This window comes from Chelon labrosus (genome assembly GCF_963514085.1).
Source record: "Chelon labrosus genome assembly, chromosome: 5".
Classification (NCBI taxonomy): Eukaryota; Metazoa; Chordata; class Actinopteri; order Mugiliformes; family Mugilidae; genus Chelon; species Chelon labrosus.
Genome location: NC_140341.1, coordinates 18,587,131 through 18,614,824, shown reverse-complemented (window position 1 = coordinate 18,614,824; position 27,694 = coordinate 18,587,131). Strand labels below are relative to the sequence as shown.

At 40.7% G+C, this 27,694-nt stretch overlaps 2 protein-coding genes across 2 annotated transcripts in view; one reads left to right on the top strand and one right to left on the bottom strand.

Annotated features, from left to right (window-relative positions):
- The window catches only part of LOC311487698 (coiled-coil domain-containing protein 148-like), a 30,083-nt gene extending 23,341 nt beyond the window's left edge, over positions 1 to 6,742 (bottom strand). Inside the window, 5 exon segments of the mRNA XM_084544053.1 lie at positions 2 to 105; positions 5,074 to 5,195; positions 5,610 to 5,698; positions 6,570 to 6,590; positions 6,592 to 6,742. Coding sequence (XP_084400179.1) covers positions 2 to 105; positions 5,074 to 5,195; positions 5,610 to 5,698; positions 6,570 to 6,590; positions 6,592 to 6,644 — 389 coding nt within the window. The 5' untranslated portion in view covers positions 6,645 to 6,742.
- A 1,896-nt stretch (positions 6,743 to 8,638) lies between these two features.
- Positions 8,639 to 27,694, top strand: part of pkp4 (plakophilin 4) — a 71,404-nt gene continuing 52,348 nt past the window's right edge. The window contains 2 exon segments of the mRNA XM_084544052.1: positions 8,639 to 8,657; positions 20,736 to 20,869. Of these exon segments, the coding sequence (XP_084400178.1) occupies positions 20,741 to 20,869 (129 nt within the window). The 5' untranslated portion in view covers positions 8,639 to 8,657; positions 20,736 to 20,740.

The window sequence follows — 27,694 nt, the reverse complement described above, 5'->3', positions numbered from 1 at the left end:
CTCAGCCTTTTGCAGCCTGGGGCACTCTCTGCTCCACACCTGTCTGTGCTGCCGTAATATGGAGCTCTCCTTGGTTGCCTTGGCTGCACAGCGAGTCTTCTGAACCTATAAGACAAGGCTTAATGCACAGCACGAATAAACAGTTTCCCTGGAACTGCAAACGCTGGAGTGCTTGCTTTTAAATGCACTTTGGCCGTGACATTTATTTCCTCCTACAATTAACTTTGTACAGACAAACCTTTATGTGCAGCGCTTTAATGCATCAATTATCAGGGCCATTTTGTAACTCCGGAAAAAGTGTAACAACAATAAAGTGTGTGAACCAGAATGTTGCAAGGAGGTAGTTTTCTAGAAGCAAGCCGCTTTCTCCTTCTTTGCACATCAGCAGTGTGTTTTCCTAGAGGCTTTGGTCTTTATTAGCATTGTGCCTCTAAGACGCCCATAATCTCTGGTTGTTCAACTGAAACAGTGTCACTGTTAAAGCATGAAAGCAAAATAAGCAGTGGGAAATTAAAATAATCAAGTAGAAACACGCATGATACGCATGAGGCATGTTGTTAAGAGAGGAACGGGGAGGTGGAAGACTTAATCTACTCTCATTTGTTTTCCTTCTTTATCCGAGCCCTCCTTCAGAGCACTCTCAGTGCAGCGACTCATTGTCTCGTATCAGGGTTTTTTATACACAGGCCAGTGGCTCCGATAATTGCTCAAAAGGAAATTTCACACAACTGATACATGGGTGCAATATTTTTCAAATGAGTAGGAAATCTAAAGGGGTTAAGGTGTTGATTTATGTCGTGACTATACTGCATGTCAAGAGGTTGCTGCTGGTTTGAATATATTGTGCTTGACATTTACCCACAGGGTGACATTCATTATATAGTATCTGGAATCTATAGCGCTCAATCTGAAACTGGTGCTGCACTGAAAGAAAAAGGCCAAATTGAGGTTATTCCATTCCTATTTCAGGCAATGCGTTGTAGGTGATCTTAATTAGCACTGGCTTTCTAATAACTTAGTTGGTGTACAAAACCTATGCCTGGAGCGAAACTTACATGAACTAATTTCTAGCCTCACTGTGCCAAGCAACACTAATCCATCCACTCTTATCAGTGGAATATTAACTGTTATATCAGTCAGCTTCCCAATCGCATGTTTAGCTAGAAAAGACATTTTAAACATTGAGAGAAAATTATTGAATTGAAGAAAATCTACATTTCTATTATATACACTGCCTGGCCAAAAATAAAAGTCACCACCTGGATTTAACTTGGGTATGAGCCTCCTATTGGATAATTACTGCATGGGCGATTATCTTTCAGCTGGCAACAAGTTATGTAACCCCAACTGATGCAATGAGTAGCTTCTCATTTCTTAAACAACCATGCTGAAAAACACATCCTGTGGTCGTTGAAAAGACGTTAGTCTGCTTGAGAAGGGTCAAATCACTGGCATGCATCAAGCAGAGAAAACATCTAAGGAGATTACAGAAACTACTAAAATTGGGTTAAGAACTGTCCAACGCATTATTAAAAACTTTGTCTTTGAGGAAGAAATGTGGTCAGAACAAAATCCTGATCCTGAACATTTAGTGAAATCAAATCGAAGGAAAACAACAGCAGAACTCAAGGCTATGTTTAATAGTGAAAGTAAGAGCATTTCCACATGTACAGTGTGAAAGGAACTCAAGGGATTGGGGCTGAACAGCTGTGTAGCCTTAAGAAAACCACTAATCAGTGAGGCTAACCGGAAAAAAAAGCTTTAATTTGCCAGGGAGCATAAAGATTGGACTCTGGAGCAATGGAAGAAGATCATTTGGTCTGATGAGTCCAGATTTACCCTGTTCCAGAGTGATGGGGGCATCAGGGTTAGAAGAGAGGCGGATGAAGTGATGCACCCATCATGCCTAGTGTCTACTGTACAAGCCTGTGGGGGCAGTGCTATGATCTGGGGTTGCTGCAGTTGCTCAAGTCTAGGTTCAGCAACATTATGTGCCCAAAGAATGAGGTCAGCTGACTACCTGAATATACTGAATGACCAGGTTATTCTATCAATGGATTTTTTCTTCCCTGATGGCACGGACATATTTCAAGATGACAATGCCAGGAGTCATCAGGCTAAAATTGTGAAAGAGTGGTTCAGGGAGCATGAGACATCATTTTCACCTATGGATTGTCCACCACAGAGTCCAGACCTTAACACCATAGAGAATCTTTGGGATGTGCTGGAGAAGGCTTTGAGCAGTGGTCAGACTCTCCCATCATCAATACAAGATTTTAGTGAAAAATGAATGCAGCACTGGATGGAAATAAATCTTGTGACACTGCAGATGTTTATCAAAACAATGCCACAGCAAACATGTGCTGTAATTAAAGCTAAAGGCGAAATATTAGAGTGTGACCATTTTTTTCTGGTGGCGACTTTTTTTTTTTGCCCAGGCAGTATATATTCTAATATTTGCATCTTCCAACATTATACATTTTGATGCATTTAATACCATTTTATCTTCTTTCTCAGATTAACAGTCAGATTTCAGTTCTTTTCAGATATTACTTTTACCAGTGAATCACATTCTTTCAATTGATAAACAAAATGTAAGGTATGTTTTTCAAGATAAATATTTCAAGGCTCCCACACTAAAGGTGTAGAAACTAAAAAAAAAATATGTGGTCTACATACTCAAACCTTTTCTAATCAGAAGCCCTTGCTATCATAGAAAATACCTCTGTACCAGACATAGTGTAAATACTTGGTTCCTCTTCCATTGTATCAAACTGCACTGTGTTTTATACATTTCTTGCTTGCTAATTTACTTTTTCACAGGAGATACCTTGACTTGACATGGTAGAAAAAGCAAAGGTGTTACTAATAGGATCGTACTGGTCTAATGTTCTCTCTTTCAGTACTTCCTCTAGACAGAGTTACCCGATAGTGACAAATAAACGGAGATGCCGTCAAAAGAATAATTGTATTGTTTCGCATCATCAAAAATGTCCAGTGTCCTCTCACGTACTAATGAGGCTGACAAGGATCCAAATAAATAAATCTATAAAATGAAGCATGCTGCATTGTAAGGCTGAGGTGTACATGCAGCGGATGTTGTGAATCATTCATTTTGTTATTTACACCTATGCTATTCCCACATGGACATGTCACAATGTGAAAAAGGCCAGTTGCATTTCTATGAAAAGGTCCTATGGTCCTTTTTAATGGCATGACAGACTGTGAGACTTCAGTGGTCTTATAGGTTTATTGCAAACCACATTGTGAGTATAAAACTCCATCAGTGTCAACAAGATATGCATAAGAACAAGAGTCAAACCCTTGTAGTATTGGTACTACTGTATTTGGAAAATGTTCCAGTAAAGAGGGCAAGAATGTGGACTGTGTCATGTTTTTTTAGAATACATACATGTATGTTTGTGCGTTGTCCAATCTGCTGATAGGATCTTTCTTTTTGCACAGACACAACATGTGTAAAATTGGAATCTGTATTTGTGATATTGCATGGAGTAGCGCATCATTTCATGCTGCGTTCCTGTTGGCTGGTTTCAGGACTTTGGTCACAGCGGCAATCCAACTGAGAGATATTCCTCCTAAATGTATGACACCGTCATGTTGTCGCTGGCTAATGTCGGTCGCAATTGTTGTTACACTGTTGCATTGTGGGACCACCGTTTTGGAGCTCAGGCCAAATTCTTTCACACTGGTTATCTTTTGACTGAGACAGACAACAATCACACAGTGTATACCTAACTTAAGAGAAGTGGGAGAAAATGTGCGTTGTGCAATTACTCTTTCACATGTACATCCGCGCAGGTGTTTTCACGCTGATCAGACCTCTGCACGGGTTGACAACAGTGTAGATTCACATTGGCAATAATTATGGTGACCAAATTTCACAAACAGGGTAGACTGATAGAGATCTATCTCCCAAACAGTGGCAACAAAACTACAGGTGAAATGTTTATCTTTTTCAGTTCGTATGCATAGTCACGCTCCTCAAGAAGGAGTACAATCAGGCAGAAGAAGGGAAAATACCTGTGCGGGTAGACCATGGGTTTGTAGGAATTAAAATGTATTCTTCCATTTTATAGGTTTTAAAACTTTATTCTTGGGAACTTTAAATCCTTTTGTAAAAACATTTTAAAATTCTGGGCTGAAATATATTTGTATATGCACAATCAGTAGCAAAATCAGTAGCATTAATGAGGCAAAACTGTGTATTATCAAAAACTTTTCACCCTTATTTTTATAATGTCCCCACATACATAAATATGTATGTGGTGTAGTATTGTATAGTACAGTACTGCTCAGCTTTTAGTGTCCGATGCTGCCAGATCCTTCATGGAAATCAAAAATGATCCCATGCTCGAGGCTACTCATGGTCATTTATTTTATCCTCTATCACATCACCACTGGGAGATGCTCAAAAGGCCTGGTTTTCAGCAGGCCAACCGAATGTGAGTATAGCCTGCCTTATCTAGGTTATACAGAGAGCCCGGTTGGAAGGAGCCATAGGCAACAATAATGACGCTAAAAGGCTTCTGACACAGTTTACCAATTAAAACAACACAGGTCTAACAGTTTAATCTCCATTGCCCCCAGCATTAACTTTTTGCTCCGCTCAGAGTCACATGACTATGAACTTCAAACATGTTTATAGAAAACCACAGGCAGGCAAATGAATATTCATGGCAATGCTGTTCTGTATGGCAGTGATATTACTGCTCTGTTTCATGTTGTTGGACCAACTGCCAACATTATGCAATGCCTGTTTCATGTGGAATTAAATCCCTTTAAAGTGTGGGGTGTGCATGAAAGAGGAGGAAAAAAGGTAGACAAACAATGAGAAATTACACTATTTACGACTATTGGAGACATGCTGTTTTATCACCTCACATCAAATTCAGGTTTTTGTTAGTCCACACTCTTGCTGTGGCGAGTAATGAGTAGTGTTGTTGCACTTTCTGCCTTATTTGCAGCTGAAGCACTATTAAATGTAGCAGGAATAGATTTTGCAGAAACATTCATGTATTAAGCACAGAGACGATAACAAAATTCAGAATTTACCTTTTGTCCAATCAGATCGGACTCCAGGCGTTTGGCATCAACAATAGCTTCAAGTCGTTTATATTCAGCCGGTTTGTACTTTGAGCTGCCGAAACCATTTTTCATTCGCTGTGTCAGTTTTTCTGCATGGATGAAAGCAAATGATATGGCTGAATTAGGATCAGTGAAATTCTTGAAAAATCCCCGTCTGAAGAAAAATCTTTATGCTGACTTCAGCAAAGAAGAAAATCGAGGCAGAGCTAGAGGAACAGCCCCAGTAGGGCACTAATGGATTGTATGCGTAATTCAGAAATTATTGCACAGGAGGAGGTGGGTTGCTGCGAGCAATCTAACTGTGTCAGACAGTTCTGAGTGGTTCAGCTGTGACTGAAGGAGGCAGGTGAATAAACACAAGCAATGATGCCTCTGACAAAAACATCAAAGACTTGACAGCACCTGGAGAACATGGGGACTTTAGGTCAAACCTATTTCTACAGTTCAGTGAGCCACTATGTCCCAAGTCAGGAACGCTTGAGTCCCATTTTCCACTAACTTACCCACATCTTCAGCCTTGTAGTTTGTGATGAATGTTTGTAGATCCCTTCCACTCATGACTGTAGAGGCTGATGTCCATGTGCTACAGTACCTTCAAAATAAAGAAATTGTTACATGTAAAAAATATAAAGTCTTAAAAAAGACATTTTACTTGCACTGGTCCATAGCTCTATTGGTGCACAGACCAAAGTATAACAAAGGCCCATTAAAAACCTATCTTTGTCGTCAAGGTCTGTATGACATTGTTGAGAAATATCAGTTGACACTCATGAGCTTTGGTGTTTGGAAGGGACAGATGGTGCACACAGTGTGATATATGCTGCTGGAACATCTCTTTGACTTTGTTTTGGATTAGTATTGTAGATATATAAGGGCTGGCGTAAAGTATGCATGAATGGATTCATCTATGACTGAAAGAAAACTGGTGCTCTATTCTGGATCTATTGAAGATTGCTATTTTTTCTCAAGGACACACAGATGCTTCTTGTTTTGGACAGTGAGATTATAATTTTTCACATTGTAACACTAAGATAACCTTTGGATTCAGGGCATAATAGCAGCCTAAAATTAGCCATTGATTTTCAAGTAATCCATGGTCATGCTTGTGTAGCATTAAAGCCAGTTGGATACACAACTACCCCACTTTCCAGTCAAAGCGCTGATAATTCAGTTTACCAGCTTTGGATATCAGGCTTTTTCAGACAACAAGCAATTAAAAATTCAAGTTGGACTCTAGGACAGACATTTATCAGTTAAAATACAAACAAAAAACAGCAAAACATTAGCTTGAAAGGTGTCAACTCTCTTGTCAAATAACTCACAGACAAATAGTTAAACAGTGAACAAACACGTTTACGTTTTACATAGCCTTAATATACAACTAAATTAAGCACACACGACTAGTATTAATTGTTTTCTATGCGAGTAAAATGAACATTTAGCCACTGAGCTACCTAGCTTACCTTGTGCTAAACCCTCTTTGCAGTGTATGGGTTGACAAAATTGGTAACCAAGGTAACTATCATTTCTTCTGTCATTGGTCAATTCAACAATGCGCACCTCCCCGGGAACGCCCCGCTCCCCCACTTCAGCCAATCAGGAGTGCGCATTGGTTTCCCACATTCCCACTGACGTCATGCACGCTCGCATTGCCTGGGACTGCTGGCGGAGAGGCAGGGAGCAGCCGAGGAGGGGTTGTCTTCTTCACTCGACTATGGACGCGAGTTTCATTCTTCCTCATGCATGGGACTAAAACAGCGGGACTTTACAGATGAAGTTACCTGTTCCAATGTAGATCCGAGCCGCAGCTCAGCCAGCGCAACAACAGTCCTCCTAAGGTATTTAAGTGTTTTCTCTCGCTGCAGAATAATTAGAAAGGAGGGGGAAAGCGCTAGTGGGGAAAAAAAACCGAAAGCATCTGTGCGCAAGGCAGGAGGGAAGGGGGTGCTGCTCGAACTCAGAAAGTCTTGAATTCACAGTGAAAAGAAAGTGGGTAGCTCCTTTTGCATGTGTGTGTGTGTGTGTGGCACAAGCTTCTTCAGGCTTCTTCGCTGCGGGGAAGAGGCTAATACTCCGCTAATCTTGCTCTTGTGACTGATTCACCGCAAACAACGCTCACCTTTTGAGGGAGCCTCACGCGCTGCTTTTGCTTTTTTTTGATGCCCGACCGTTTGGATGGAAACTTAAAAGCTAACCTACGAAAAAACGTTTCGGCGTTATTTATTAATTAATTAATTAATTATTTTTTTGTCCTCAATAAACTCACTTTGTTCTGACAATGCCCTTGAAAACGTGTTGGCGAAGTGGTGAAGGGAAATGCAGGTGAGCTTAGAGTATGGGAATCTCTGGAATGCGAGGTCGCCCGGGGGCGGAGAAGATCCAAACTCTGCGTTCCCACCAGACTGGCTTACCTTTTTACACTCACGTTCACAGTACGTTCAAACTACGCCATATTTAATGACCCCAATCTGCATTTTAACCGGGGGCCTTTTTCTTTTAACGGGGACCCGCTGCTTTGCACCGTGCGTAAACTACCCACCTTTAAGGACAAGATGGACTCACCTTTGTTTGCTGTGAAGTGTTGCATTCACACTAAGATCTTTCAGATCCTGTGCTGCTCTAACAAGGCATGTGTTCATCATTTCGTCCTTTGGCTTAAAATATGATCAGATTTAATCAGATTTGTTATTTTTAGTGCGCAATATACCAGCCTTTGTTTAGTTTTTAGCTCATCTAATAAAATATTAAATCCCTGTGTGAGGAATGTCATCTCAAGGGGAATAGGATATTTACTTTTTCAATCCCCCTGTGTCATATTTAAATCGTGTTAAAAACAAGAACTAAGCAGGGAAAACTAAAATACTACAGAAGCAGATATTAATATTCCTATGATGGTCGCTCACTAAAGGTCAAGTCTCATACTCTTATTGTCACATAAAAGATGCCCGGAGCAGCGCTTCAGGTCTCTCCTGTTTCCACGCAGGCGTATAAAGGTTATCTGTATGCAGCGCCGATGTGACCAGGAGTGCAGGTTAATATTATTTCAGGCAATTAACAGTGGAAGCGCACATGGCCGCGTGCTCTCTCACAGTCACTCAGTCACACACACATTTGCGAGGAATCTCTAGGTTACTCCCCTCGTGATTCACATTACTGTGCTAGACACACATTGCAACACAGCTGACAACCATTGAGGCTGGTTTGCCGTGGAGTTGATACAACAGCAGGGTTTTGGTTTCAAGAATCAAACTCGCACTCAGCTTTTTATTTTATTTATTTATTTATTTTTTATAGCAGTTTCCGCTCATACTCTGAGCAGCAGCAGTGTTTTCCACAAGGAGAGAGGCCGGTCAGACGTGCAGCCAGCTAGTTGTCAGTTACATTTGTCATGCTCTCCGTTGTTTATCACTCTCTCGGTGCAAAACTGCGATGCGTGTGTCTGAAACTTTCATGCGAGTGCAAGTTTGCACAAGAACGACCTTGCGCTGCAGTAGACAAAAACAAAACGAAGCATAAGATTGCTTGTGTGATCGTTTGACCCGATCTTCACGGTGAGTTCTTTTTAATGGATACTGACATCCAGCTGAATAGTTTTGTGCCCTTTGGCGGGCCTCTGCTCCTTGTATTTTTTTCACCCTCTAATTTTGGCAAAACATCAAGGCCTAATTCCTAACCCCCATGTTGCATGTCAGATTTGCTTTTTTTTTCTATTATGATCAAAAAGTGTTCCCCCTGCCATTTTAAGACAGGCAAGGCACTTCCAATCTGCCTTATAACTTGAATTCCTGGAAACAAAATGGTTATTTGTCTTGTGTCTCTGCATGCATGTATTTAAGTATAGTGGTGAAGTATCAGCCTGTTCCTCCTGCAAGTCAAGAGAAGGTCAGCATCTGTTGTGTACTTCTCAATTAGTCAAGTGTTATCAAAAGTCAAGTTTTTCTTATTTAGTCTATTACCAGCTTTAAATGTTTATGCATGATGAATCTGTAGACATAGGGTGACTATGACTGGCTGTGTTTACACTACAGTCTGAATACTTTTACTAGAGAGTTAGCACAGTGATGAAGATTTCAAGGCATGACGTGTGATCACCAATAGCTATGTTTTATCTCCTGTGAATGCTCAGCTACTGTGGTGTAGCACCAGTGTGGGATGATAATAATAGTTCACAGTCGAGTTAGCAATCAACCAAAGAAAAGATTAAATTATTCATTCTGTGGCATGTAAAACTTCATCACATTTACCCGACATAACTTCTCTCCAACCCACACTTGCATTGTTTGGACTAAACTGTGTTTATCCTTCTTTCTCTCCTGTCTCCCTTGAGAACAAACCACATGTAGCAAAAGAGGGGATTTCCAGCATGAACTTGGTGCATCCATTTTTAAAATATCTCTCCTTATGAAAAGAAAACCTCTGAATCTCTAGTAATATAATGTTAAGGTTTTAGCACAGTCAAAATATGTAAAATGATTCCCAGCTGCTAACTCTTATGCTAGACATTCCTTCCTATCATATGTTAAAAAAAATAATAATAAGAGCCATAATTCATGGCCACGGCGCATTCAGCCTTGCATTAGCTTGTGTGGATAAGCCTTGACATGTGTGGCTGCTGGCTGATTGTTGATCCAACTGGATGTGTAGAAAGAAAGAGCCCCAGATTTCATGCTTTGGTTGGATCCCGTTCAGCTAAAGATAACAGTGAACACAAAGCATGTCAGCGCTTTTAGAGATTAGGTGCACAATAGAATATTGTCCGGTAAAGCAACCCTCCATAGGACCGACATGCTGAGTCTGAGAGACGGCCCCTCATCGGTGTCTAGGTGGAGAGACAGAGCTTTGCCACTGTCCTTTGTTCCGCACTTACTCCTGGAGTCTTCCTGCAAAACTCATTCCTAAAACAATCTCATCTGCCTAAGCCTATCTGGCTGCGGAATTACCTCAACGGCGCACATAATACCTTGTTGAATATTTCAAAGTGCTACTCACATTATCACCCCAGGCAAAAGCTATCTCTTTACTGATGGTAAAAGGAGGAAGGGTATAAGAGTCCATCTCAGTGAAGTGCATGACAACAAATAAGCACCCCTGAAAAACACTACCGTAGCCTCTGTAGTTGGAAAATCATGTCATGACCTAAAATGACACTTAATGCTGAATAGCATACTGTTGTAAATAATTTAGCAGTCTTTATGCACTAGGCTCTTGTTTGAATGTATAGTGAACTACTGAACCTTTCCTTCACTGATGTGTTTGTTTTGAGTTGTTTTCAGTCTCTGAAATGGCCAAACATGTTACAAACACAGCATACTAAAGTTTTGGCATTTACAGTTCGAGACATTGCTCAGTCAGTGGATCAAGTTTGTATTCATAATTTCCAGATTGTATTAATTTTCTGTCAATTGACATTTTGTTCTGGCACATGGCCTATAAACATAAGACATGTGCTTCTTGGCAAGTCCTTTTTTAAAGCTAAAATTGTTTGTTTGTTGGATCAGGTGTCATCCCAAAGTAGTATGCAAGTGCACCCGGTGGCTGTATTTAGTCAGAAGGTGAAGGCATCTCTCCAGTGTCATTCGAGTGACCACAAGGGTCAAGCCTGTTCCCGGGCTACAACTAACAAACCAAACAATCTGCAGAATTTGTCCCCCTCACCTGTTCCCAGGAAAAAAAAAGAAAAAAAAGAAAAAAGAAAAATCACTTCTTAAATGTCAAGGCATTTAGAAGACTGCGACAAAGTAAAATTACCACTGGAAAGGGGAGTTGTTGACACTGGAAATAAACAAATAAATACAGTTCAAGCACATGACATTTAAAATGACATTTTATAGATCCTAAGCTTTGCATTTGGCTTCAGATTTGAGAGGCAGATGGGGGCTGTATGATATCAAAGCTTATTCTGTACCTTTTATTTCTCTGTCAGGGTAACCTGATATAGTGACAACATCAAAGTAGGCAAACCTGTAGCCTTAAGGCACTGGTGCACACACTGATACGACTTAAATGAGTAAGACGCTGCTCTTTAAGGTATCCTCTTTCTGTGGCATAGATCTTACTAAGTAGAAGCAGAGAAGTGTCCCAAAATAACCTTAGTTTTTCTGTTTGATATCTAGAAAGTGTCTATATTTTACTAGAGAAACAATGTCTACTATGCTACCATCTTACAAACGCCTGCAACCTGTTATAAGGCTCGTTCTCAACTCAGTAAAAACTCTTTTACTGCCATTTGAAATGCTCTCTCCTGCACGGAGCAGTAACCCACAGCAATTCCCTGCCCTTTTATTTTTGGATGGATATTCATTCCTACGTGCTCACACATCATTTGAAATATTCTGTTGTTGCCCAAATAGACCCCAGTCTCTTGGGGGGGGGGAATAGTGCTCCCACAAGAGGTGCACACTTTCTGTTGCTCAGAAATGCTGTGTTACATTATATCTATATACACTGGCTATAAGATAACATTTACTGAAGTACGTTTATGTGATATGATGAAGCAACACTTGGTATTGTAGTGCTCTGAAGATATAAATTGTGGGTAGTTCCTCAGACAAAACCATGCATACCTCTGCAGAACTGCAAAGTCATACACCTCCATGAATCATTACAGAATAAAACTAAGGGGGGAATTTATTTTCTCAACACGCGGATGTGATTTATTTTCTCAATTAAGTCCCCTTTTCATAGGTTATCCATATGGTGCCTTCAGTACACGGTGACATTGCAGTTGGTGGTATTTCTGTTAAGCTGATGAATGAAAAACGTTTGGATATCCAGTAATATATACACTCAGTCATTGTTTTAAAAATGCCAGCTCGTGCTAGTTAGCTGAACCGACATTTTCCTAAGTAAATGTAAAAGTAAATCCATAATTGTGTCCTGAGTTCATAAGGTAACTCATGAGGTTCATAATGAGTTTAGTTAACCAAGTAGATGCTGGGCATCCTTCTTTTCCTCTCAATTTGAGTTGAATGCATATCATTTTATTGTTAAAAATTGCTTCGATGTGGAAATGTGGATTGTCTTCAACAAAGAGTAACTCTGAAATAGGACCGTATTTGGTTACATCTGCCATTACTTATCCTTAGCATTGATTCTCATTTAAATAACTTAAGCCTTTCATTGTGCACTCCAAAGCATAGTTTGCAATGCCCATTAAAGTTGCAGCTGTGTTTTCTCTCATTGCCTCTTTAACTGTGTTATTTACAGTAGGCTGTCATCTCTGCAACAGTTCACGTTTTACTACCTACTACCTGGTAATTACAGAACAATCAGTGTGCAGAAAAACAAATCATTGCTCTTTTTCTTAAGGACCACTTTCCACTTTGCAGGTCAGGGCTCGTGGTAAATATTTAATTGCTTAAAAATTAATTGTTACCATTTGGATATTTCTCTTTGGAGTAGTCAAATGTACAAAATTAAAAAGGTATCCTCACATGTAGTGACTTGTGGTCAGGCCCTACAGGGAAGCCTTTGAGGATCCACCTGCTTTTTCACGTTACAAATTGAATGAAGGTGGTAAGGTTTATATTACCTAATGCACCTATATGGTGTATACAATCTATATCACATAATGTGAATTATTGATTTTCACATCAAGGTTTATAGTGCATACTGTGCCATCCCTATCAACTTCTTGATGATCTGGCTAGTTTTGCTCAGGAAGACTTTACTTCATCACTCTTTTAAGGTTTGTCTGTGCAGGTCGTATAGGAGCTGCAAATCTGAATGGACAGCAGCACATTGTTCCTTGACCCCTGCCTGTCCACCCTGATGCACAGGGCATTGAGTAGGCAGTGGCAATGCAAATCAGTCATCAAGAAGTACATTGCCCGGCCCCTGCACATCTATTGCCCTCTTTAAGCTAGTTTATACTCCTTCACAGGAGTTTTCTTTTTCAGTATTTTGTTTTTCCCAAGGTCACCAGAGTTCATAAATAAGTGTCATGGCACAGAGGAATTCAGTCTTTTAATCTCAGCATTTTATTATAGTTGTTTTAAATGGCTTGTTCCTGGAGGTGTAAGCATATGTATATGAATGAAAGGCCTGAAGGTTGCCAATTAAATGAAAAGTAGAGTATTTTGTGTGAATATAAAATAACATCTTAAAGCAGAAAAGTTAATATTTACAGAAAATAGCTCAGGTCACGGTCAGTGATGCATTTTCCACTTAATGTAAATCACCGTAATTGGACTGAATATGTTTATCCTGGGGAACAAAATATGTAAACTGCTTAAATTGCTGTGTTTGGTTTAGTTCATCCAGCTCACCATAAATCTTAAACTCTAGTGAATACAATTATCAGCCTGCTATCAGTGGTCTTTTTTTCGTTGTCATGGAAGGGGAGCAGCTACAGTGATTACTGCTTGTTCTTTTTAATCACACCGTACTGCAGATGTCTGGTTGTATTTTACATAAGATACTGGACTTGCACTAAGGAATGTTTGAGTGCCATAGACATTAGTGCTGTAATAACAGTAACACAGCGTGCTGTTTTTAATGGTTATGTTTCAACATGCAGTGCTGTTCTGTCATAATGTGTTTTGAATATTAAGTGTATCCATGAGAACTCAGCGAGACACGGACAGAAGATAAATTGTAAATCTTTGTGATCGATTACTTTTCTGACGTTATGTTCACACTGTGAGCGGCTGTTACAAAATGGCATGGTCAGTTAAATTGTAATCAACTGTTGCTCAAGTGCTTGTTGACATTGTTACGCCGTCACTCCTTTAATAATGAACTGGTGAGACAGACGCATATTATAAAAGTTGAGGCCAACTCAACTGTGATTTGTAGCTCATCACACCCAGTGCCGCACCACAGGTCGGATATTAGTTTGTAGCTTCAGATTGCCAGCTTCCATTGACTTGTAGCCAGTTGCTTTTTCATTTGTAGTCCCCATGAGAGTAGTTTATTTCTTGTTATTCAGCATCAAGATAAAGTGCTTCCTGAGCTGTTATTCACGCTCCTACACTGTAAGAGCCAGGACGCTGTCGGACACACCAGGACTTATTAATACTTATTTTGTGTTTTTATCCACAACCCTTTTGCATGATCTTGGTATTTCTGTTCTCGGAATCCTGCACATCATAACATCTTCGTGTGATCATGGATGGTAGATGATGGTCATCCCACTCAACAGAAAAGGTTTCACACATCAAATGAAATGCAGAGGGTTTGGTAAAACTTGCTGCCTTGATTAAACCCATTTTTTTAACCGAACTGATAACTGAGGCTAAATAATGAACATCCCCAGCCATTACTAGAGTTTGTCTTGCGCCACATCTATTAGAAAAGGAACTAATTGCTTATAATCTCTGGAGATGCACACGTCATCATGCTGTAATGCCTTCTTGGGGAGCATTTCTGCTGTAGTTGTTGTGTTTGCATTGTAATTGTATGCAGAAAGTCAATAGGGTGTTAAATGTATCTGTCTAACAATGTGTGACAGGATGAACCATGTCTGTCTACCACAAACTGATTCTATTTAAGGGATTTGCATGCAATCAGAATAATTTCCCTCCCGTACTGTCACAACATATTACTGGCGGTGACATGCTGGAAACGCTGATGAGACTTCAGCTGAGCCTCTCTGATCCCCATTAGTAGAGGTATTGTTGTGAGAAAATTATTTTGAAGGTGAATGGTCACTGTAGGAATTAGTTCAGAGCTTGTGTTTTACTGCTGCAAAGTGCAAACGTGGATTATTTGTTTCTGTAGTCGTCTGTCCCCCTTTAAATAAACCTATCTTGGAAGATCAAGTGCACCTTTATCAGGTCATGTGCATATGGTATTAGTCTGAGTTCATTTGTGTGCTCCACAGACTGTGCAATGACAGTGTTTCCTGTCTACTCAGAGCCAAGCCCTACCCTGTGGACACACATGCTCATATAAGCCTCAGGTTATTGCAACATTTGTCGGGGTGAGGTTCAATGTGTGAGGTAGGCATGGGTGCAGCTTCCGAATGATTTCTTTTACCTGTCCATTTGCTTTGGAATGTGAAGGAGATGCTGTCGGACTTGTGACTCCACAAACTCATACATCTCGCCCTGTTTAATCCTCTATCAACAGAAGGACAGGTATGTGTCTATATATAGGAGACTGCATCATTCTCTGCAGCTTATTCAGGGTAATTATTAACAGACTGATTGTGTGTACAAGTGGGACCGTTTCCTCTTTGGAAAGGAGACCTTCTTTTTCTTTTGGGTGTGTCGATATGAGCAAAGCATTTTCAGCTGTTGAGAGCAGCAGAAAGTCCAGCATCTAGGGATCTAATAATAACTTTTTGTGTTTTGACGTGGCAAGTCCACCATGTGGGATGCACTGAGAATTCATCATTTTCCCTTCAAAGAACTTTCCATGTGTGGCACGCCACGGAGAAGTCACATTGTGTCGATACTTGGATGAGTGTGCTGTCTGAGGTTAGGGTTGATCAGTAGCACGCAATTTGTACTGAACAATTTGAAAATCTGTGTTACCTGAATTCTCTCACCCGCTCAGAGCAATTACTTTATCAGGGCTTCTGTCAGCACCACCTAACCCTGTGTTTAGTCTAATAATGGGCACAGCGGAGTATTTCAGAAATTGTTTCAGAATTCCGTGGCTTGCCTAAAAATATAATGCTGCCGTTGTGAATACTTTTTGAGCTGTTGCAAAAAATGTTTTTGTCACCATTTATGGTAATTGCAATATGCTATTGTTCATCCTGCTGAATTCTGATAGACCGCACTGAACCAAAGTTTTAGCTATATCAGGAAAGTCAAAGTCACACTGTTTTGAAAGAAGCAATTAAGAATTGTGGGTCTTTGGGGATGCTGTTTCAGCTGCTAAGAGATTAGCAACGGGACTGTTTCTCTCCACAAAGCTTTCACATGCTTCATAATGCTGGTTGGTTAGAAGAAATCATGTGACACAGAAGCCTGAGAGCACATGGATGATTTCATCGATCAACTTTTTTTGAGGAAGCCAATGTCAATCCAGCGTAGATATAAACAGGTTCTTTGTTTGACACGATTGCTTCCGACATCCTTGGTGGATGTGCTTGAGGCTCTCAACGGGATGCAAAACTTGATACACCATGAAATGTTTATTAGCTCACTGCCCTCAACGGACCTCTTATGAGTAGGTCTTTTGTGATTTCACTTCTTGAGGCCACGACACAACAAGCCAATGGTTGGCGACCACTGTGACCCTAGTTTTAACAATGTGTCCTACACTGTTGGTGCTAGTTGGCCCTAGCTATGTGATGCGATGAGACACAATGTCACAGTCACCCTTTTTTGATGGTACGTCTTTATGTCACTATGTTCTGTCTGCACCTTTCCATTGGTTCCATTTATAAGGTGTAGCCTGTTGTGGGTTCCTTACGGACAATTTGAATGTTGATAAAAAAAATTTCATTAAATGTGGAAAGTGCCCTACCATCTGTAGTTTAAAAGCTGGTAGTGATGGGGGAGTTGAATCAGCTTTGTGCACCCAGATTTAAAACTTGGGTCACTTTTATTTCACATGAAAGGGTGGGCTTGATGCTTTTCTGATTGGAGTTTGGGCACAGTCATTGACTGTGATGAATACTCAGAAAAGCAAGCAATCAAGAGATATTCCAAGAGATATTAAGTATAATGTTGTGAAAAATTCAAACCACAAGTTGCTCTTTAAGCAGCTCTAAGCTCTGTTTGTGCCAACCCCTTTTTTTAGCTCTGCAAGTTGGGGCAATCAACTGCTTCTCCCAGACTGTCAGCAATTGAAAGTCAGACTAATGTATAATCATTGCTTAGCTCATCTCCATTTCTGTGCTGAAAGTCTGTGACGTGATGTCACTCAGCCCCCTGAAGACAGATCTTCCACCCTGTAAGTCAACACATAATGGGCCTAATGGGTTTGACTTTCACGAGTGCTGCATGTGTTCAGGTGTTGGTAGGTTATGTCTTCAAGGAGTAAAAGTGAGAATAAAGGAGATGAGCAGATTTATGTGACCACCAACCAAGTCTTTCCATGATACTGTTGCCAGGTTAGATTAGACAAGCTATTGCCATGTGGGTGTCCTTTCCTATAGAAAAATGTTCAAAACCTGAGTCTACAGGTAATGTGGAGGCAAGACCGCTAAAGTTAGCAACAGCACTGTCATTGTCAGACATTAGAATTATGACCTGGTATGTACCCACACTGGTTGACTGTGTTTTGTCACATTTTTTTTAAGAATCACTGGCACACACAGGTTCAACTCTAACTAAGTCTACAGGTTTTCAGTATTTTATATGGGATGGACCCTTGCATAGTTTGTCTAACCTAGAAACAGCATCATAGGAATTTGGGACATGGCAAACGGTAGGAGCTATCTGGTTGGTGGTCAGCAGACTTATCAGAAAGCCAACAAAGGGACAGTTGTGCAAGAATGCCAAGTGACCTGCACAGCTAAGGGTATCTTAATTATGCATAATGTTGAATCCATGCAGCTTGCCTCGGATGAACTCCAAATTATGTTCTAGACACATCTCAGGCAAACAGAATGTACCTGGCCAGCATTGGGTCTGAATACTGCAATACTGAATGCTGAACAATTTGCAAAGTTTCTAAAAACCTGTTTTCAAGACTTGATTTGAACCACTAGACTGCAGACACGAGAACGTTGTGTGCTCTCCCATTAAAGATCTGACCTCTCACTGCTCCGTCAATCCTGAACAGAAAGGAAAACAAGATACAAATTAAATTAAATAATTCAAATAAATAACCAAATATATCCTGGGAGAAATGTGCATACAGACCAGCTGCGTGTAAAACCAGGCATTGCAATGATTGTAAAATTGTTGCGTGTAAACATGTTTTGCAATCCCTGATTTCTCCCAATAACTGTTTTTCTTGTGCCAGTGTCAACGTAGCACATGCCAGATATTAGATTTTTTGCTGCAGTGCTCCTCGGGGAAAGTGACACAAGACACAGGTGGCTTTCAGAAGGATCAGACGACTTATGAATTCATGTCTGCAGATGAAACTGATGCTAGAAGGCAGTATTTGAACTTGAGATAGTAGTTTTGTCTCAACTCTGCAGTGCCACTCCCTACAAAAACATGGTATTCCATTAAGATTTAATACTTTACCATGTATAGGCAGATTGTAAACATTTCCTTTTCCTTCCTTGCACCATAAACTACACTGGGTTAGGGAGTCAGAGTCACAAAAAGAGGAGTTGTATAAGAAGCTCAGAGGAGTGGCTGAGTCTGAGGTCAGTAGAGCACGTGATACAGCGTGTCAGGGTGGGGTCAGACTAAGACTTTTCTTAGCAGCCTTTGAGACACTGAGGATTATAGTAGGAGATTTAACTTTGCCTGAAAAGAATGACTAGTGAAAGAGATGCTTATTATTCCATGCTGAATACTTAAACACGGAATGAAATCCAGTGTCGCTTCTGATATTAGCTGTGATTTGTCATGCAGGCGTGCAATGTGTTTGTTTTGTTTTTTTCACTTAGTCAATGTAACAGCCATAATTGTAATAATTAGATGTTGGTTTACCTCTTTGTTTTGACCAGAATTAGGTCATTTTTACTCTGTGGGAACTACGCAGTATGTTCCTCAGGCATTAACCTAATGACAGCCTTGAAACCTGCACAGATTTGGCTGGCCTCCTTAGCTTCTTACCTACTTCCCAGCTGTGTGCTTCATCTTCGAACTGTGCAAGGGCCTGACATACCAAAGTCAACTTTCTATCAGTGTATTTTCAGCTTCACATTTGGAGAAAGAGAAATGTTGAAGAACCGGTCAGATGCGTGAAGGTACGACCGTGGTGGGATGACAGCACCGTTGTTGTCTTTAGTCCTGTTTCAAAGCTGCCGAGAACTAAGCAGAGTGAAGTCATTCTGGGCAAGATATAATGTGGAGGTTCAGAGGTAGGGTCTGATGCACATTACCGTCTCTCTTTGCTTAAATGCGCCTTCAATCGGGTTTGCTTTCCTTTTGTGTGTTCTTTTTCCATGGTTCTATTTCTATTTCTGCTTAGTGTGCATTTTTCCACAGGCAAGTTTAGACTACTTTAGAAGTACTCAGATCATATACACAGATTCTGGTCAGCGCATGGGGACTTTCCTTTTTTGTTATCGTTATTTCTGTTAGTAAGTTGTATTTTGAAGGAAAGGAGGTTAAAGGAAGGTCATGCTAGCAGGACCAATTTTACACCTAATCTGTGGGGATATAAATGACAATTACTGTAACGGTGTCTATCCATAGCTGCATACTTCCCTTTGTCCTTCAAGATACTGAGAGAGAAAACAAAAGGGATTTGTGTCCACCCTGACCGGGTTGGCAACTTCTGGCAGGTTTAAGATTCGCCCTCAGTCAGTCCTTTCCGTGTTGTTCCACTCTGTGTTTGTACAGAAGTCAGGGAGGAGGAGCTATGTCAAATTCAAACAGTGTTTCCCGTTTCCCATTGCAGGGTTTTCTGGGAATAAAGCGCCATGTCCTTGATCTGAAGCCTGCAGCATAGGTGGGAGGGAATGTGGGCAGTATGTTGCAAAATTGTGAATGAACAAGAAAGAAGTCTGGGAGACTGACGGGGGGATATGTGTGATATCCTGTGTGGATTAACATACTTGGGAGTAGTAAAACATTGTCTGTTATCTCAGAGCTGGCGCATGACTCTTGACAGCTCACACTGCCTTGGTGACAGGCTCCCAGAATACCTCGGGGTCACATTTCGTCCAAGAGTGTGGACACCTCCTACTTACATGTACATTAGTATCTTGTACATGACAGCAGCAGTAGATCTGTAAGTCACATAGCTTCTGTGTTATTAGATACCTTGCTTTTGTCTGCTTCTGCAGCCCTGAGTTGTGATGCAGCAACGTAGCCGTTAGCTGTTCTGTCTGGCTCTGCAAGCTCTGTCTAGTAAATATGAATCCACCTTGAGCAGGCTTCCCTTGACACTGTCTCTGTCAACAGATGTAATGAGACCATAACTATAAGTTCTACTTTCTCATTTCAGCCCTGGATAAAAAGCCAGAAAGCAAAGACAGGAACACCTTATCACCTCCCTCAGACTGCTGACTTTTTTTGTTTTCTGTTTTCTGTTTTCAAAGTCCTGCTCCCGCTCATCTCCTGCATCCTCTTCCCTGTGTCTTATACACAAATATAGTACAGTATTCACCTGTGCACATGCATTCTGGTAATACTGCTGTATTGCCAGGATTGAAATTTCCATTCCCATGTTGTGGATTTTCTAGAATCACTGGCTGTCGTTCTGTTTGTGTAGTATTTTTTATCCGACTATATTTCGTACACAAATCGTTATTTAAGTTGTGTGTTGTCTCATGGCCATATGGCGTTCATTTGCACTGTCACAGACGTAAAACACTGACAGTCCTTTTCTCTTCAGGCCATATGGCATGTGTGGGTGTATGTTTGTGTGTTGCTGGTGTGGTGTGTGACCACTGATAGTCACTTCTCAGCATCACTCGCCTGTGCGCATCGAGGAGGGGTTGAATCAAGTGTGTATTTATGAGGGACGAGCGTTTTCAAATGCATGAACACAGTCTGGTATGTGTGTACAAGAGTTTCAGCTGAGTGCCTGTGGTGACCAGATCATTGTGTGTGTGTGTGTGTGTGTGGGTGTGTGTGCATGTGTGTGTGTCCACACAGGAGGAATGCCAGCTCCTGAGCAGAGCCCAGTGACGGAGGAGGGGCTTCTGCTGACCATCCGCGACAGCTCAACTGGCCGCAACATGGAGGCTGACAGCACCGCCAACAACATCCTGGCCTCCGTCAAAGAACAGGTAGAGTCTTTCTTCCGAGCCCCTTTGATTCATGATGTATCTTTTAATATTGTGGCACAGTTACAGCTTTTATGAATCTTGTATGAACCTATGGAGAGTGACATGTAGACAATGCTAAATTGTCTGATGACAAACATTGTGTATTACACAAAGAAGAAATATACGGGGAGTATTTAAGATTACTTATTTGTGTCGCACACTCTCTTTACACTGTATCCGCATATCCGCATACACTTGCTTGCCTCTTCGTTAGAAACACTAGTGAAAATGCATTCTAATTTAACAGTCCTGCACCATATCCCCTGTGTTGAAACAGAGCAAGAAAGGTGGCAATTGAGCCGTATGATCAAGATGTACTTTTTAGTGTTGTTAAACTGTATTGAGATGAACACAAAAAGTGTTCCTGTTGTTCAGCTGACCCCGCTCGCTAAAATGGGGAGGTCAAAATAGCAGAACAGTTCAACAGTACTACCAACCACATCCTCCAAAATGAAAACACAGTTGAATCAACAGCTCTCTCGGTTATTTTAAATACATGCTGAACTCTATAACCTTCACGAAGCTAAGATTTAGTGCAGGACCGTTTTGTTTGTATGCATTCGTTGTCACTAGTGTACCTAATGAGCTGGCAGGTGAGTGTACATCTGTGGCACAGAGTTGAAAGTTGTCAGTTCTTTGTGTGGCAGATGATGAATGAATTTCTATATATGGTAGAATAGTCATCAGGGAGGACTTTGTTTACTTTATTGTCTTGTGGAAAATTTGAAGTGTAGTAAGCTTGACTAGGAGCTGTTGGTTGTTCGTCGCCTACAGTCATGGCCTGGCTTGCATCAGTGGACAACCAGGAAGATCATCTTGAGCAGGGTTTGAGAGTTAGTGGAGGGACGTGCCCTCTGACTCACTCCCTCTCAGCCTGTCTCTCTGTGATTCATCCACACCCCCTTTGGTTACACGCACACACACTCAAACTCATGTTTGTATCTTTGTGGGAACTTCCTTTGACAAATGCATTCCCTACCCCCTTACCCTAACCATAACTAAGTGCAGCCTAGCCACAGGCCCCACAACGACAAAAAGTCCTCACAACATTAGTATTCCATGACAAAATTGGTCCCTGCACGTTTTCCCATTTTCTCTTTGGCGTCTCTCCAGTCTTGCATATTCCTGGGAATTCAGAGTTTTAGAGATTGTGTCTATTAAGGATTGAAATTCCCTTATGTGAAAATTTTGCATACATTTCCTTCAAGACATAGGTCACGTTAGGTGAGCTAAACTCGTTCTGTTATCAAGTGGCTTGCACAAGCCTCACTTAGATTGACTGCAGGAAAGTGGGTATTGTTTACATGAGGAAGGAAAGAAGGAAGGAGGTAGCACCTGACGATGTCACTTCCTTCCCTAGAGTATTCCTCAGTGGCTCGTCCGGTTAGAGCAGATATCCATGCACCTAAGCAGGAAGAGCGAGTAGTCCGCCTGAGCTGTTGCTTTTAGAATGACTTGCTGGAGCCATGCCTCAGAGGGGATTCCTGCCGAGGAGTCGACGCTGTAAAATGATCGTTCTTCTCAGTGTTTGCACAGTGCAAAGTTGGAGAGGCAAATAAAAAGGGTGAGTGAGAAGAAAGATATGTAGGAGGTCAGAGACTGAGCTAGTGTGAGAGTGTTTTTCCCTCTGCTTTTGCTTGAGGTTTTCCTGTGATTGTTGAGAGCCAGACCTTCCAGGGATCGCGTTGTCGATGTAATTATGCAAGTCTGCTGTGCTGTAGCCACAGTGATGGTTCGGGCTGGGGTTTAGGATGACTGGTTGCTTGATAAGTGTTTATTCTGTGGCTTTATTATCTTTTTTTTTTTTGTCCTCTTTTCTGCTTGTTGTCAGTAGATTTGTCTCCCTTCTGTTGTCTTCTGCTCTCCTTGTCTTCCTCCTTTTTTCTTTCTCTCTTTCCAAACGTCTGTTTCTGTCACTGCTGTAGTAAAAGCTGCATGTGGTTGGCCCAGATGCCCAAACAAGGAAAGATTCACCAACATATTATGATTTCATTCTCCCTGTGTGTTCATGTGCTTGGGCATGTCCCCTCTTTCTCCTCCCTTCTTTTTGTGCCTTCAGTCTTAGGATTTAATTATGTTGCTCTGCAGTTCCTGGTCATTACAGTTCTGTTTCTGTTTTGTTTCTTTTAAAGCATCCGCCATCTGTGACTGAAACTTCCATAATGGTTTATCACAGACCCAATTTAAATCACTAGATGTCGTTGTATTTTTTTGTAACACAATATTTTTTGCTGCTGAGAAACCCAGGCCGTCTTTCATGCCCGAGTCAACCGTTTTAAATAAACTGTATAGTACTTCAGAATTAACTTTACAAATTCTCCTTCTTCAGTATTTATTATCTCATTAATTTTTAATTTAACCAAAGGGGGGTTTTGTGCATAATCAAAGACCTAGTTTTTTTATCTGTTTCATCTTAAGTATAATTAAAGCAGTGGGAGGCTGTGCCGCTCATCCAGACAGATTATCTTTGGTGTGGATTCGGCAGTCGTAACACTCTTATGTGTTTTATGAAGTTATTATTTGATATTTTTGAGAGAACTTAAAATAACTGGGTAAAATATAAATAATCTGGATAATGATCAGTTTCTTATATTCTAACAATAGAGTAGGCATTGTTTAACTTACAATTGTGTAAAATTATGTAAAAATCATTTTTAATCTTAGCTTGCAGGTCTCTTGAGAGCCAATCACCCAGACAACTTTTATCACTGCCCTAATCTGGATAACATGCCAATCATAATAAAAATGCCTAATTTAACCCCATTAATTTGACTGGCCACATCCTGCCCGAACAGAAGGAATTTTCAGTTGGAAAGGGAGTGGTGGTGTAAAGTTTATCCAAAGAGGTTGGATTGTAGTACATTCTTTCTGCACATGATCGGATGAATTGATGAGTGTCTGAGAGGGGCACGGCGGTGGCAAGAAAACAAGGTTTAAGCGGACGAATGAAGGTAGAACCAATGTGGGCCGCACCCTTGTTATGTTTGTCTTTTGAATAATTCAGTCCATAAAGTTGGGGAAAAAAACTTCTTCACCACAGTGGGCAGAACTACTTTGTTCATGTCAGAAAAAGTTGTATTCCGACTGATGTTTTGGGCCATGAAAGTGCATATGTTATTGGATAATTTCATTGAGCGTCTTTGTAAACAGTTAGGTTTGAATCTCTGGTTAGATTGATTTCAATCCAGTGGAGAAAATAGTGTCAGTGTAAACATAGACATGGTGGCACTGCCACATTTGGTGGCTTATGATGTCACAGTAGCCTGAGGAGGACTCTTTGTTGTCGACTCTGTCATAACCACCGCCACGATAAAATAAATACTGGGATAGTTAGTACTTCATAGTGGGCAGAAAAAAGATGGTCTACAGTTAAAGCATGAGAGCATGCTGTAGTCAGTGAATGAGCTACTGAACACACACTCATACACATGGTTGCAATACACTCGCCAGATAGCTAGATGTGGGTCCCTTTGGGGAGTTTTTCTGAGCTTGCAAATCGTCCTTTGTTAGTTTAAAGTAAAGTTTGTGAGTCCTCTGTGGGACGCTAACAACAAGGGGACCCCATGCATTTACGGTTGTGGAAGCGTAACAGAAAACAACTTTTATACAAAACATGATCCATAATCCATAATACAGATATAAGCCATATATCTGTACCTTGGTCCCAGGCAGTACAACCGCCAAGTTTGCGGTTAATCACAACAGTGGTCGTCGAAGAGAAAACAACAGAAAACAAAGAACAAAAACAATGTGGGCGCACACACATGCAGAGATTCCTTGCTTTATTACTGAGATTATGTTTTCTTTGGCTCTATGAAAGGGGAAAAACAAAAAGCCTTACCCTTTTATGGGGTGATTCTTCCTCGAGTGTGTAATTGATTTAATGTAATCTGACATGGGTGTCAGATGCTGCCTTATCACAGAGACACAACAACGGTATGTTACAACACTAAACGTGACAGCAAGCCTCCTTTTTTCTTTTTTACCGCATCATTAATAGCAAATGTATCATCTGTGCAGCAAAGCCTTGCACACTTCTGCTCTTCAACTCAAAAAAGGGCGCATGGGGATAGGGTTGGGTCATAATCCAACTTTACTCACTCAGTCCCAATGGAGCTGTGTTACAATAACACCACTCTTTGTTTGTGTTGACTTGTAATTGTGTCAGAAAAGGAATGTTAAGTATAGCTAAATAAGAAATAATGCCAGTTTTGGGATGACAGCACCGCCAATAACATCTTGACCTGTCACAGTAGGAAAACCACAGATGCACTAATGTTGGCTGCATTCCGGATAAAGAATGTTTGTTCATGCTGGTTCCCTGTCATTGCTTACTGGAACTGTTCAAAGTCAAAATGTCGTCTGTGAATAATGTCTGTTGAATGGTTCTATGTTTATAACAATGATATGTGTCCCATGCTATGGCCTTTACTGCCACCAGATCTTGATTGAATCCACTGAACACACTGGCTATTGGAGCAGTGGGAAAGGAAATATCATTTGGAAGATGTCCTAAAGATGTAGGAGCATAACAATATAGATGCTCTTCCTTTAGGCTCTTGGTGGTGCAGCGCCTTACAAAGACAACACTGTATGTCACTAGTCTGCAGATGTCTAAATAGTTTGATGTTTTGATAAAATGTTGCCAGAAATATACAAATTACAAGTTGAGTGAGCAAGAATGATACAAGTTATGAAGTGTAGTAAGCTGATGGACGGGATGTAGCCAGGTAATGGTCTTCAATTAGAATATAATGCCTCATATCAAACCACAATCACACTATGAAAGGGAGATGTACCTAGAACTAACACTGCAAGTCCAAAGATTTCACTTCAGATCTCAATGTAGTTCATTCTTCAGTGAAAGCACACTGAAGGATCTATGTCTATAACTGTAAAATTGTTAACCTTTTGACACAGCAGTCTACTACGTTAGTATTTGCTTATGCTACTTCATACGCTAAACCTGTATTCCTTTGCAAGCACGACTTTTTGAAAATGTAAACGCCTGCAGTGTTTGACGTATTTCATTTTGAATTTCCTGAAGCAACCCAAACAGTGAAACAATCCTTTGCTGAGAACAAAGCTGTTCAGTTTTAAAGAAATGTTGCAAGATGCCTTGCGCACAATGCAAACAGCTGACAGATAACAGATACATTTTGTACACAAGTGTATTAGAAAAACAACAGTGGGATTACTTGTTACCGAGGTAAACTGCTTAATTTATCACTGGCTGAGATCAACTAAAATCAATAACACAATATCAATACTACATTAAAATGAATCGATGCATATAAGAATCCACATAGGTATCAATATGTGCATTGACTAAAATAAACCTTTTATTTGACGTTTAGTCATAACTTGTTGGTAAGTGTCGGAGACAGGTTGCTTACTTGTGATTTTGTATCGAAGTGTAGTAACCCTTTAGGTCGTGTCTCTGTCCAATGTCTCCTGAAAGGAGTACAGTTGCAAGTTCAGTGTAACATTTAGTGATATTGAAGTGTATTGTATTTATGGCTGCATTCAGTCAAGTAGTCTTTAACCATCTGGGGATCAACAGTTTACAGTAGTCTAACATGTAAATGTATTTTGTAAATCATATAAAAATCCCGGATCATTGCCTGATTAGATAAGATTAGATTAAATTTTATTGTCATTACACTTGTTTGATTACAAGGCAGCGAAATTAAGTTTGCAGCTAAAGTGCAGAAGCAGTAAGTGCAGATGTACAAATATACATATAGTTTTAAATTACTTTAAAACAGTGTTCAAGTGTACACAATGACTATTGACTTTGCAATATGTACAGATATTGCAGCAGGTTATTTACAGTATAAAACTGTGGTTAATTGAAACTTTGGCAATTACAGCAGGATATGTACAAACAATCATTAAACGAAACTATGTTACAGCAGGATATATCCGAACTATGGTTAATAACTATATGAGTGGCAGTTAAGTGGCAGTATTGCAAGGGTAGTAGGAAGATGGAGGGATTCAGCAACGTAGTGGGGGTTAGTGCGGGGTGAAGTTCAGTAATGAGACAGCTGTGGGGGAAAAGCATAAAGCTGTTGCGGTGCCTGCTGGTTTTGAACTGCAGGCACCTGTTGCACCTACCTGAGGGTAGGAGGGCAAACTGTTTACGTGCTGGGTTGGAAGCATCCTTGACAATGCCGCATGCTCTTCACAGACAGCTTTTGCTGTGGATGTCTTTGATGGCAGGGAGTGGAGACCTGATTACGTGTTGGGCAGATTTCACCACCCACTGCAGCGCTTTACGGTCCGAGGCTGAGCAGTTTCCATATCAGACTGTGATAAAGCTGGTTAGATGCTCTCAATAGAGCAGCGGTAGAAGTTCACCAAGATGGCTGAAGAGGTGTTTTTTCCTCTTGCCTTCTTCACTAAGCTGGATGTGTTGGAAGACCATGATAAGTCCTCAGAGATGTGGTTGCCCAGGTACGTCAAGCTGGTTACACGATGATGAGCTGTTTGGTTTTGAATATTTCTGTAGACTGCTCTAATATATGTGTGAAGAACCAATATTTGACTTTTGACATACTTTTTCTGTCTGGTTGTAATGCTTTGAAACAACAGAGTATAATTTGTTGTTTCAGTCAGAAGTGAGTCAGAAACACACCTGCAGGTTAACTGGTTTGAAAACCTTACTTCATGGCTTGCTAAGCAGTGAGATAATGTGGCAGTGATGAGGGGATTTTCTACCCAAATGTCGTGCAAATTTCAAGTGAGCTTCTGTTATGTTGGTCAAACAAAATGCAAATCCAT